This window comes from Peromyscus californicus, unplaced genomic scaffold (genome assembly GCF_007827085.1).
Source record: "Peromyscus californicus insignis strain IS unplaced genomic scaffold, ASM782708v3 Scaffold_2__1_contigs__length_46816999, whole genome shotgun sequence".
NCBI lineage: Eukaryota > Metazoa > Chordata > Mammalia > Rodentia > Cricetidae > Peromyscus > Peromyscus californicus.
The window spans coordinates 20,392,899-20,405,246 of NW_026294540.1; the positions used below are offsets into that span (position 1 = coordinate 20,392,899).

The 12,348-nt window shown below is 48.9% G+C and overlaps 1 protein-coding gene across 1 annotated transcript; it reads left to right on the plus strand.

The window, feature by feature from the left end:
* The first annotated feature begins 61 nt into the window (after positions 1-61).
* Kctd7 (potassium channel tetramerization domain containing 7) lies at positions 62-11,793 on the plus strand. The gene is made up of 4 exons (XM_052755571.1): positions 62-1,018; positions 4,051-4,220; positions 8,188-8,366; positions 8,848-11,793. Exons 1-4 carry the CDS (start codon positions 875-877, stop codon positions 9,222-9,224), a joined length of 870 nt encoding a protein of 289 aa, XP_052611531.1. The 5' UTR covers positions 62-874; the 3' UTR covers positions 9,225-11,793.
* The last annotated feature ends 555 nt before the right edge of the window (positions 11,794-12,348 follow it).

Below are 12,348 nucleotides of genomic sequence, written 5' to 3' on the forward strand. Positions count from 1 at the left end.
GCGCTGTCGTTGAGCATCGGGAGTGCAGAGCGCGTGCCCGTTAGTTATTTGGCCAATCACTCCGGCTCAAGTGTTTCCTCTATGGCTGGACCAGACCTTTAACAATCAGGGCGGGGCTAAGTCGCACTCTACCAATAGCAGGAGGCGGCCGGGTCAGGCCAGAGATGCTCCCTGCGCTGTGATCGCTGAGGAAAGACAAGTCCGCGCAGAGAAACCGCTGCCCTAGGTAAGCGGCCTGGACCGAGAGGGAGGCAGCGCTGCCCGTTAGTCAGAGAGCCAATCAGAGTGGAACAAGCCAAGCCAACGACCAACAGCCACCCCGCCTCGAGGCCAAACGTATCTCTCCTCTGATTGGGCGATGTCCGTGCCAATCACAGCGGGAGCCACGAAATCTCGGCCAATAGCAAGAAGCGCCCGGCTCCGATTTGCGGCGCCGGGTCCACGCGGTGGTTGCGATCGAGGTCGGCGCTTGGTGATCACCTCCCCTTAAGCCAAACCCCCGGAGCAGGCCGGCGTCGCGCGCGCTTGTCAGTCAGAGAGCCAATCAGAGTTGGGTAAGCCCGCGGCCCCTGCGGCTGCAGGCCGAACTGTTTCCTCTGTGATTGGGCGAGCCGCCTGACAATCAGGGCGGAGCCAGCGAAGGCTCGGCCAATAGCAGGAGGCGGCCAGGTCAGCCCTGCGACTAACTGTAGGCGCGGTGGTCGTTAGACTGTTGGGAGGCTGCACCCACGACACCCTACCTGCGCGCAGGCCCTCGGCGTCTAGCGCCCGCCGGCGGCCCATCTCGTCATGTCAGGCCCTGCTTGGATTTAGTTCTTCAGGCCTCCGCCCACCCGCCTACCCGAAGCCGCGCCCACCGCCCAGAGCCAGAGGGATGGTGGTAGTCACCGGGCGGGAGCCAGACAGCCGTCACTCGGACGGTGCCATGTCCAGCTCCGAAGCCGAAGACGACTTCCTGGAGCCGGCCACTCCTACGGCCACGCAGGCGGGGCACGGGCTGCCCCTGCTGCCCCAGGAGGTACCTGGACCGAGCGATGGGGGGAAGGGAGGACGTGATGGGAAGCACGGGAGAGACCGGTGCCTTGTAGAACTGACCTTGGGAGGTGAGCCTCCCCAAGGAGCTAGCCACCCCTGATGCTACTCCTGCGCTAGGTGTGTCCTCCCTGCCCGGGGTCACCTGCACCACTCCTTCCCACTCTCTGTAGCTACCAGGATGTTCAATTTCATCCCTGTATCCTGTCTCACCTTTATCAACTAGAGGAGGACTCCGGACTCCTCAGCACAGAGCATGTTCCATACAATCCAAAAGGAGGCCCTGGGTTGCCCAGGTGTATTCGCCAGCTGTCTAGAGAGTGGTGGAAAAAGCTGTGTTCAGATAAACTGGTCGGTGCCTTGGTCTGATTTAGGAAAAGGACACACCCGAGCGGGCCGACCACTCCCATCCAGTTGCTTTCCTGCAGTGAACAACCGTCGTTACCACATGGGGCAATTAATTTCATTTGCTAGATGGATAGGAATGAGTGGTTGAGCATTTGGGGCAAAGAAAACAGCATGAACGAGGACATAAAGGTGATAAATTCGGGAAATAGGAGGCCTGAACTCTAGAGCAGAGATGGTGGGATCGGGGTCCTCGATCGTCTGTTGCTGTACTGTGGCACACCGTGGCTTCATTAGTAGTCCTTCATGTGGGTGACACTTTGCACCTGAAATGACCCTCGAGATGAAACAGGAAGATGAATACAGAAGTGGAGACTCAGCAGACAGGGTTGTCTGAAGGGGCTGGCTGGGTGAGGCTCTCAGGCAGCAGATGCTGTAGAATACTTGGTGTTAGGGGTTAGAAGCCCCGAATTGCCAGCATCGTGGGAAACTTGTGAAAATCAGCAAAATTCTAGACATAACTCTGCAGTCGGGGAAAACAGCCAATAGAGACACAGAGGTGCTATTGTGTGTGTGTGTGTGTGTGTGTGTGTGCGCGCTGTCATTGGGCAAAAGATGTGGTTTGAGGGAAAAGGCACACAACCTCACAGACTGCATGCCAGGTGTTCACTCCCAGCTTCCTATGAATCACATCTCTCCATGCAATATCTAGAACTCTGTTCAGTTTTTTGTTTCACATATGGTACCAAGAAGTGGATTAGTATGAACTACCTCTAAAAAAGAACTCCAGAAGTGCATAGCAGTATACTAAAATGAGATCTGATTGACATGTACCGAGAATGGGTTTAGAGTTTCTGGAGAAAAGCAGGAGGCATTTTGCACTGTAAGAGTTGAATTTGCTGGGCGTGGTGAGTTCAAGGCCAGCCTGGTGTGACTAGTGAGTTCCAGGACAGCCAGGGCTGCAAAGTCAGACTCAGTCTCAAAACCAGACTTGAGTTCATACTTAGAAATGTAAATCCTGCGTGTTTCATTAATTGATTTTGTGAAATTTAGTTTTTACTGTAAGGCAGGTCTTAGGTAAATAAGCTTTATTTCATCATTTGTGCCGTTTTTTTTTTTTTTTTTTTTTTTTTTTTCATGAGACAGGGCCTCTCTATGTGGCCCTGATTAGCCTATCTCACTATGCAGAACCAGGCTGGCCTCATAGAGATTATCCAGCCTCTGCCTCCCAAGTGCTGGGATCAAAGGTGTGTACCACCATGCCCAACTGTGTACTTTCTGGTTTTTTTTTTTAATTATTTATTTAATTTTATTTTATGTGCATTGGTATGAATGTGTGGGATCTCCTGGAACTGAAGTTACAGACAGTTGTGAACTGCCATGTGGTTGCTGGGAATTGAACCGGGGTCCTCTGGAAGAGCAGCCAGTGCTCTTAACCGCTGAGCCATCTCTCCAGCCCCCTTTCTGTTTTTTTTAAACAAACGATTTGTGAAAACTGGGGGAAAGGACTGTTTAGATACATATATAGACTTTAGACTTTCACCATAGCTTGAGTGATGTTATAACATTGAAAAAGACATAAAATTGATGCTGGGATAAAATTTTAGTCGATTTGGAGGCAGTTTGTGGGAAAGTTTGACCTGGAAACAGTTCTTTCACATATAGTTTGGCGAAAATAGAGCACCGAAAGTTTTTTTTTTTTAATTCTCGAGCATTTGAAGAAGGGGCCCTTATGAGGGTCCCAAGGCTAACCTTTACCCTCATTTTCCTGTCCTCACTTAGCCCTTGCCACCAGAACCTTAGTTGACTTGGAGACTAAGCAATCACTACAGACCGAGCAGGAGAGGGATGGAGTGAGGTGGATACTGAGGATTGGGGGTACTGAGAGCAAAGCTCAGCGGTAGAGCTCCTGCATAGCATGTGAAGTCTCTGGATAAAAAGAAAAGATTGAGGACTGAATGCCTCGGTGCATTCAAAAAACAGCTCTTGGTCTCTGTTCACAACTGGCAAGCACACACCGTCTTTGTGTCTGTGGGATGCCTGGCATCTAGTAAAATGGGTTCACAGGGAAGTGATTGCCATTGTATTGTTCTAGTGTGGCATGTTGTGAAGGCATGATGGAGGAATATGTACATAATTCTGTCTTAGGAACATATGAAGGATGATAGAGCAGTAGTGGTCACAGAAACCCAGAGAATAAACCAATGTTGCTAACTCATCCAGTGCCTTGGTGTAAATTAGACAAGGCCACACACCTGGGTTGACAGGCGACGCTCATCCAGGTGCTTACACAGTCAACAACCTGTACCACTGCATTTGGCAATTTCATTTGCTAGCTGGACAGGAGGAGGCCGGTAAGAGCGTTGGTGGCCAAGGAGACAGCATGAATAAGGACATAGAGATGATGAGTTCAGGAAGGAGATGCTGAAGGCTGAGCAGAGGTTGTGGGGTTGGGTTGAAGGGAGACCTGATTTAAGAGCTATCAGGCGGAACGAGCAGGACTTGGTGGTTGATGCTCAAGGAAAGAGGACAAAAAGACTGTGTTCAGATGGTCCCTGAGTCTGAATAACTAAGTGAACGGTGTGACATTAATCAGACCTAGGCAGACAGCTATGGAGGAGCCCCGCTCTCATTACCTTGGCCAGTCTGAAAGCTGTGGTGGTCTCTTTCCAGTTTCCTGAGGTCGTCCCCCTTAACATTGGAGGGGCTCACTTTACCACACGCCTGTCTACCCTGCGGCGCTATGAAGACACCATGCTGGCTGCCATGTTCAGTGGGCGACATTACATCCCCACAGACTCCGAGGGCCGGTACTTCATTGACCGAGATGGCACACACTTTGGGTATGTCTCTTCCTTTACGATCAGCTCCACAGTCCTAGCAAGCCGGTAGCCTGGGATTCCGTCTTGGGTGTTGGCATGTTCCAGGGTACCAGAGGAGATATCCTAGTGGTGGAATTTAATAAATGTTCTTATTGACTTGGATTAAAATGCTTAGTTGCTTTGCCAGAGGACTTGAATATAGCAAGAGAAAAACAAAATTTTTTTTGAGACAGGGTTTCTCTGTGTAGCTCTGGCTGTCTTGGAACTCACTCTGTAGACCAGGCTGGCCTTGAAATCAGAGATCCTTTTGCCTCTGCCTCCCAAGTGCTGGGATTAAAGGCATGCGCCACCACCGTCCACTGGCAGGACTTTATGGAACTTGTCCCATCCTGTTCAGTTTGAGACTTGGGGAGTCATTATCTATATGGAGAGGAATGCACTTGGAGTCAGAGAATGTCAAAAAACGTCTTGGAGAAAACCTTTACATTTAGATCCTGGAGCTCAATGATACCACGTATGTTGGCATGGTGGCACTTGGTGGATAATCTTAGCTCTTGAGAGGTGGAAACAGGGGGATTACAGGTGTTGCTAGGTCAGCTCGGGTTATATAACAAGACCCTGACTCAACACTCAGATACCACCACCTACTCAACAGGGAGGAGGCATGGTCTGTAACAGTGACTCTGAGGTGGTTTAAAACAAAAAACGGTGAAGGAAAGGCTGATGCCGGATTGCTGCGCCTTCATTTTGCTAAGAAAACCTTAAACAAACAACTTGTGTTGTTACTGGGATTTTAATAATGACAACACACACACACACACACACACCCCACAGCCTCAATATATCTGATAAATATATATATATATATATATATATATCTCCTAAAGAAATGTATATGTGATTTGTACACCTTCCCATGAAAACACTTCTGACAAACCTTATACTGTCTCAGTTTCATTGTGGTTTTTTTTCTTTAAGATTTATTTTTATTTATGGGTGTGTCTCACTTGTATTCGGATGCCCTTAGAGGCCGCAGTAGGATGTTGGATCCCCTAGAACTGGAGTCACAAGCAGTTGTGAGCTGTCGTTGTGGGTGCTGAGAACTGTACTTGGGTCCTCTGGAAGAACAGCAAGTACTCTTAAACACTGAGCCCTCCTTCTAGCTGTCAGTTTCCTTGTTGATATGAGAAATGTTTGTTGCTGTGTTGTGGGTTTTTTTCTTTTACTCTTTGGTCTTTGGCTCTTTGGGGGGGGCCTGCTACCTGGCTCCCAAATAAATCACACCATGAGGCTTATTCTTACTTAAGTGCCTGGTCTTCGCTTGGCTTGTTTCTTGCCAGCTTTTCTTAACTTTAAGTTATCCCATCTACCTTTTGCCTCTGAGCTTTTTCCTTTTCTTCCTTCTGTAATCTTACTTTCACTCTTACTCTGTAGCTGGCCCCTGGCATCCTCCTCTCCTTGTTCTCTGGCTCTTTCTTCTTCTTCCAGATTTCTCCTTCTGTTTATTCTCTCTGCCTGCCAGCCCTGCCTCACTATTGGCCATTCAGCTCTTTATTAGACCATCGGGTGTTTTAGACAGGCACAGCAACACAGCTTCACAGAGTTAAACAAATGCAACATAAAAGAATGCAACACATCTTTGCCTCATTAAGCAGCATAAACAAATATAACACATCTTAAAATAATATTCTACAACATCGATGTCTTGTGGACTTGTCAGTGAGGGTTAAGTAAAGAGCCTGTGTGTGGCCCCAGCTAGGTCACATCTTCAGAGCACATGGCTGTCGTCCTCTGCTCCTTCAGTCTTAACTGTGGAGATAACTGGAGGATTGGCATGGCCTTTGACCTTGAACTGTTGGCCGGGAAGCAGAAACTCTTCAACTGATCTATACATCTTTGTGTTGACCTTCAAATAAGGTTGGCCTACAAGGGTCATTTTTGTCCTCAGAAAGGAGCCTCTGGCCAAATAATTTGTTTTTCAGTGTCTGCTTTTCCCCAGTGGGCTCTCAGCTGCCTCTGATGGTGAGAAAACAAAGTGTCACACCACTCTGTAACTATAAAAAGATTTTTGTTTGCAGGCCATTTGGGGAGGAAAGTGCTGGCCCCAGCTGGCAGCTCTTAGCTGGGCCTTGCCCAGGGCTCTGTTTGTCAGAGCTCATAAGGGTTTATTGAAGATCCCAGAAGACTGAATTCAAGGGGGTGGGGGTGGCTAGAGGGATGGCTCAGAGGTTAAGAGCGTGTACTGTGCCTGCAGAGGACCTGAGTTCAAGTCCCAGCCCCTGTGTCGGGTAGCTCTCCATAACTTGTAACTTTGGTTCCAGGGATCTGGCACTTTTGCCCTCTACAGTGTGCCTGTCCTCTGTGCACAAAGCCACACACTTGAAACCAAACAGTGAAGTAAAGATCTTTAAGACGGTTGTAGGGAGGGAGAACAGGATCCAAATTAAGGCTTATATATGCCGGTGCCCTGTTGGCCTTGGCTGGAAAGTGGCAAAAATGTAGCAGAAAGCAAGATGTAGTGGCGTTCATGCTTGGGATGCTGGAGGTCTATCGGCAGTAGATGGAATTTTCCAAAGATTCAAAGTATGAGTTCAGGGCATTAGGAAGGGTACACACATGTCTGCTGTTGTAACTCATGCATCGACACTGCCATCCTGGGGGCTGCTAGGGCTTCTGGAGAAGTCCCTCCTTGTGCATACAGGACTTTGGTTTGACTGCTTTTCATGAAGTCAGGACCATTGCGGTTGTAGGCTTAGAGTCAGGTGTGTCTGGACCTCAGCCTTTGCCGGCTGTGGCTCCTTCAACAAGTGTTTTCCATAACCTCTCAGGCCCCGGGCGGGCCTCATTTATAGACCAGAACTAAGAACCTGCCCTATAATGTCATTAAAAGGACCAAATAGGTGGCACATGATTAGTTGCTAATGCAGATTAATACTTAGTGTTAAGTCAGGTGATGGCGCATGCCTTTAATCCCAGCACTCAGGAGGCAGAGGCAGGTGGATCTCTGAGTTCGAGGCCAGCCTGGTCTACAGAGTAAGATCCAGGACAGCCAGGGCTACATAGAGAAACCCTGTCTCGAGAAACAAAATAACAAAAATAAAACCAAAAAAATAGTGTTAGCTCTTGTTGCATTATAGTTTAGATTAATTATTGATGTAACAGATTGATCTGGGGGTTTACTCACTGTCTTCCCATAACTACTGACGATAGGTCTGACTATTATTACTCTCAGCACTAACTAAAGAATCTGAAGAAGATTAGAAGGACTGAATATTCTGGGTGGTGGTGCATGATTTTAATCCCAGCACTTGGGAGGCAGAGACAGGCAGATCTCTGTGAGTTTGAGGCCAGCCTGGTCTACAGAGTGAGTTCCAGGACAGCCAGGGTAGTTACACAGCGAAACTCCATCTCAAAAAACCAACAAAGAAAAAAAAGAACTGAATATGTACTTTAAGAAACTAAATATGGCTTTACTTAGTTGTGAAACCAGTTAGTTTCCAAGTTGTTTGGTATCTTGTCTTCTCCATATAGCTACAGAATACTAATGGTAAGGATGTGAGACAAGTAGAATTTTGTTGTTGTTAATACTGCATGTGTAAAGCTACAATTATTGTATTATACACGCATTTATGTTCTGACTGAACTTTTTTGTTGTTGTTTTTGAGAAAGAGTTTCTCTGTGTAGCCCTGGCTGTCCTGGAACTCACTCTGTAGCCCAGGCTGGCCTCGAACTCACAGAGATCCTCTTGCCTCTGCCTCCTGAGTGCTGGGATCAAAGGCGTGCGCCACCACTGCCCAGTGAGGTAATTTTCTTACCTTCTTTCATTTTATAGGTGACGACACCAAGGCACACAAAGGTCATGTTTACTTAGCCAAAGTTACACAGCTGGCAATGTGGCCCACATTCTGCTCTAGCCACCTCGGTACCCGCCCCCCCCCCCCCCCAAACCCCATGGTCCTTATCTCCTTCTCACCCTTTCTCCTCACAGAGATGTGCTGAACTTCCTGCGGTCGGGGGACCTGCCACCCCGGGAGCATGTGCGGGCTGTGCACAAAGAGGCCCAGTACTATGCCATCGGGCCCCTCTTGGAGCAGCTAGAGAACATGCAGCCTCTAAAGGGCGAGAAGGTGCGCCAGGCCTTTCTGGGGCTCATGCCTTATTACAAAGGTAAGAGATCAGCTGCCCTGCACAGTTGGGAAAAGGGGTTGCAAAGGCTTCTTTCAGATCCTAGGCCTTTCCCCAAAGTGGGTAGGTCCAGCATGCATCCAGGTTAGAAGAAAATCTTCCCCTCTTTCAGTGACACTAGGGCTTTTCAAGTTGGGAAGAACATCACACACACACACACACACACACACACACACACACACACACACACACACACACACACACCTGCCACAGTCTTCCCAGGACTGCCAGCAGATCCAATTTCAAGAGGATTGCCCTCACCCTGTGTGGGTTTCCTAGCTTTGGAAAGCAATTGGGCCTTGTTGAAGTGTGCCCTTCCTGTGAGTCCATGGAGGCTCCTTGTGAAATCAGCCTCTTCCCCTCTGCCTCCTGTCACTGGGTATATGTCCCTGTTTTGTGTGTGTGTCTCTCTGTCCCCTCTATTCCACCTCCGTCCACTGATGGCTGTTGTTAAACTCTGTAGACCATTTGGAGCGGATCGTGGAGATTGCCCGGCTGCGCGCAGTCCAGCGGAAGGCCCGCTTTGCCAAGCTCAAAGTCTGTGTCTTCAAGGAAGAGATGCCCATCACCCCCTATGAGTGTCCACTCCTCAACTCCCTGCGCTTTGAGCGGAGCGAGAGTGACGGACAGCTCTTTGAGCACCACTGTGAAGTGGACGTGTCTTTCGGGCCCTGGGAGGCAGTGGCTGATGTGTATGACCTGTTGCACTGTCTGGTCACGGACCTGTCAGCCCAGGGCCTCACAGTGGACCACCAGTGCATCGGGGTGTGCGACAAGCACCTTGTCAACCACTACTACTGCAAACGCCCCATCTATGAGTTCAAAATCACATGGTGGTGAGCAGTCCTGCTAGGCAAGGGTCCCATGAAGGAGGCTGTCCGTCCATCCTCTTGGGTGGCTCTGGGAGTCTGATCCCCAGAGGAGCTGCTGACTGTCCCAGAACCTGCTGAGGTGAGGACAGAGCGCCGAGGCACAGATGCAGAGGCTCGGGTGCTGCTGCCGTCTCCCTGGCTCCGCTACCTTGGGGACTCAGTCTGCTCTCACCTGGTCTTTTCCTCGAGGCATGGCGGCGGTCTTCACTGGAGGCCACGGGACCTAGTGAGGACGTCACTGGGAGTCCAGAGAGGTTTGATACCTTCTTGACACCGTGCAGGAGTGCTTCTGCCCATGTGAGAGCCGTGTCACTGAAGGAGGTGTCACCACTTTCTCACCCCGTCCGAACATTCCTGTGCTCGGTGTGTTAGTCGGAATAAGGAGTGCGGTAGGGGATTTACCCAAGTATCACCCTGTAGCCCTGGCCAAAGAAGAGAGAGTCCCTTCCCTCCCAGTGTGCTCCTTGCTCCTCGGTGCCTGAAGCACCTTGTCTTAGTGTGGAAAGATACATCCTGTGCTCCCAGAACATACCTGTCACCTTCTCTTGGAGATTAACCACCGCTGCCAAAGCCATGTACCAGTTGGGCCTTAGAAAAAAACAAACAAACACAATGTTTACAGCCCTGCCCTGGGGCTTTGGCTTTACCTTCCTTGCAGAGTCATTCTCTCACAGGACTGACGATTCCCCCAGTCAGGCAGACACCGAGTCTAGATCTCTTGACATGTAGCATCCCTCTCGGGGGCCGAGAGCACGGCCCGCTGCCAAGTCTTGTGTTAGGATCCAATGTGGTGGACCTCCGGAAGGGACACCCTCTTTCTTTGGTATTGTTTCTTCAGGGTCGGGGGCCGAGGAACATAAGTCCTGGGTTGGAGGCGCAGCCGTCCTGGGGGCTGAAGGTGATGGAAGTAGACTTATGTGTTCTACTTCCTGTTTCAGAAAGAGAAAACAGTCCACAATAACTTCTTTCTCTTCAGCCAAGGTGCAGCATGGATCCCCTAAAGAGAGAGTAGTGTAGCTCTCCTCTGAGAGCATTGCATGTCCAGGCTGCACAGTGGGTAATCATGGGTGTCCTTGACCATTCCTGGATAGTATTTTCCTTTTAATTCAACTTTTTTTTTAATGTAAGGAGTTGTAAGGGCAGCACCACCAATATCAGTCTTGTAGGATCAGAGTGGTCCAGTGAGGCACTGGGGGGTTAAGAGCATCCATGTGCTTCAGAGAACTAGAAGGCCAAGGCCTGGGCACTGAGCTAAATTCCTGTGCGCCATAGGTGGAGGGCAGTGGCTTCCCCAGGCTCTGGTAGAAACACCTTGTTTTTGAATTTGTGTTTTACTCTGAGTGTAACAGAGGTAGAGACTGAGGTCCAAGAGGGAGTGAGAAGCAGTCATCTTCCAGGATGCCTGCTCTCTCTGTTCTCCTCAGCAAATAATAGCATCTTCTGGGGTGCTGATGCCCCTGCTTGGCGCTTAGCCCGACACTATGGCTCTGGCCTTGTCGTAGCAAAGAGGTTCTTTATTTAAATAGACTTTATTTCTGTTTTTCCGACAGGGTCTCATGTAGCCCAGGTTGGCCTCAAATTAGCTGTATAGCTAAGGATGGCCTTATATTCTTGACCTTCCTGCCTCTACCCCTGCCCCCCCCCAGTGCTCTGGGGGGTATAGGCATGTCCCACCACACCTGGCTCTGTGTTCCTTTCTTTTTTAATAGCTAGTGAAGCCCACCATTGAGGATGATGTCCATAGGAGTAGAGAGCCGACAGGTAAGCCTGGGGCTTTTAGGAACTGGGCCTGGGGCTCTTTCCATTCCTGCTGTAGAGTCCTTCAATGCTTGGAACTTTAGAGTCCACAGACAGAAGACAGAGAAAACGGATCTGCTCCAAAACCAGGCCCAGACTGCTTGCTTAAGGTCACAAGGATTCTGGGTAAAGACATTGTCTCTGTGACTTGCTGGAGACACTTTTTCCGTCCCCTCTTTTATTCTCAGGATGACATGTTTTGTGTCATTGTGACGAGAATGCTCCAGGCCACTGGAACAGGCAGAGGAGGGGCACTCAATAACCAGCTCAGAATCCCCTCCCCTTTCAATTCCTTTTTTTTTTTTAATAGTTGACTTGATGTTTGCAATATTAGGGCAGACCATGTGATGAATCTTCGTGTGTGTGTGTATGTGTGTTTTTTAATAACAAAACCCTTTGCATTTTTAAGCCAGTGACTTCTGTACTTTCTTGCAGCACAGAAACTTTTCTTTGTACTAAAAAATATATTTATTATAATCACAATTCTTCCTTGACTAGTGAAATAGAAATATGGAATATAAAATAAAGCAATATATATTGGGATCTGGGATGTGGTTTCATGATAGAAGACCTACCTACTATGCACAAGGCCCTGGGTTCCCTCCCCAGCACCACCAAAAAAAAAAAAAAAAAACAGTATCATGTCACAGTGTATCTTTGCTGTATGGGCCTCTACACTCACTTTCTGCTCACCTCTCTTGGGGCTTTTCTTAAATGAAATAAAAGAATTCATCAGCCTGTTTGGGCCTCTCTAATAAGAAGCTGAAACCATTCTGAAGTGTGCTATTGTATGTGGCGGCTGAGTATGGCTTCCAAATAAAGGGGTCATGTCTGTGGAAATTGTCTGTCTGTCTGTCTGATCCCTTTCCAGTTGCAATTGCTCGGGCCCAGACCAAAAGACTTGTAAGGAAGGTTTGTCCTTGATCTGCAGGAAGTACATCCTTAAAATCCTTTGTGCATCATGTCAATCAATGGCTCTCATCTGGTTGGAGTCAGACCAGTCATTGCTGAATCAGCCCCAAGTGCCTGCCCTAGAGCTTCCCTCCTGCTTCACTTCAGGCATCTTCTCTCCTGGGTAACATGCTCACTGGTTGGGAAGATGAAAGGTTTCATAGCACCACATGGTACAACTTCAGCCTCAGCGGAAAGCAATACAAATAGAGTCACAGCAGAGAAGACTGAGGCAGAGCCACATTGAAACAGAACATCCCAAGGGATGTGTGTGTGTGTGTGTGTGTGTGTTTTGGGGGAGGGGGGAGACTTCACTGTTACTGATGTAATAATCACCATCCATA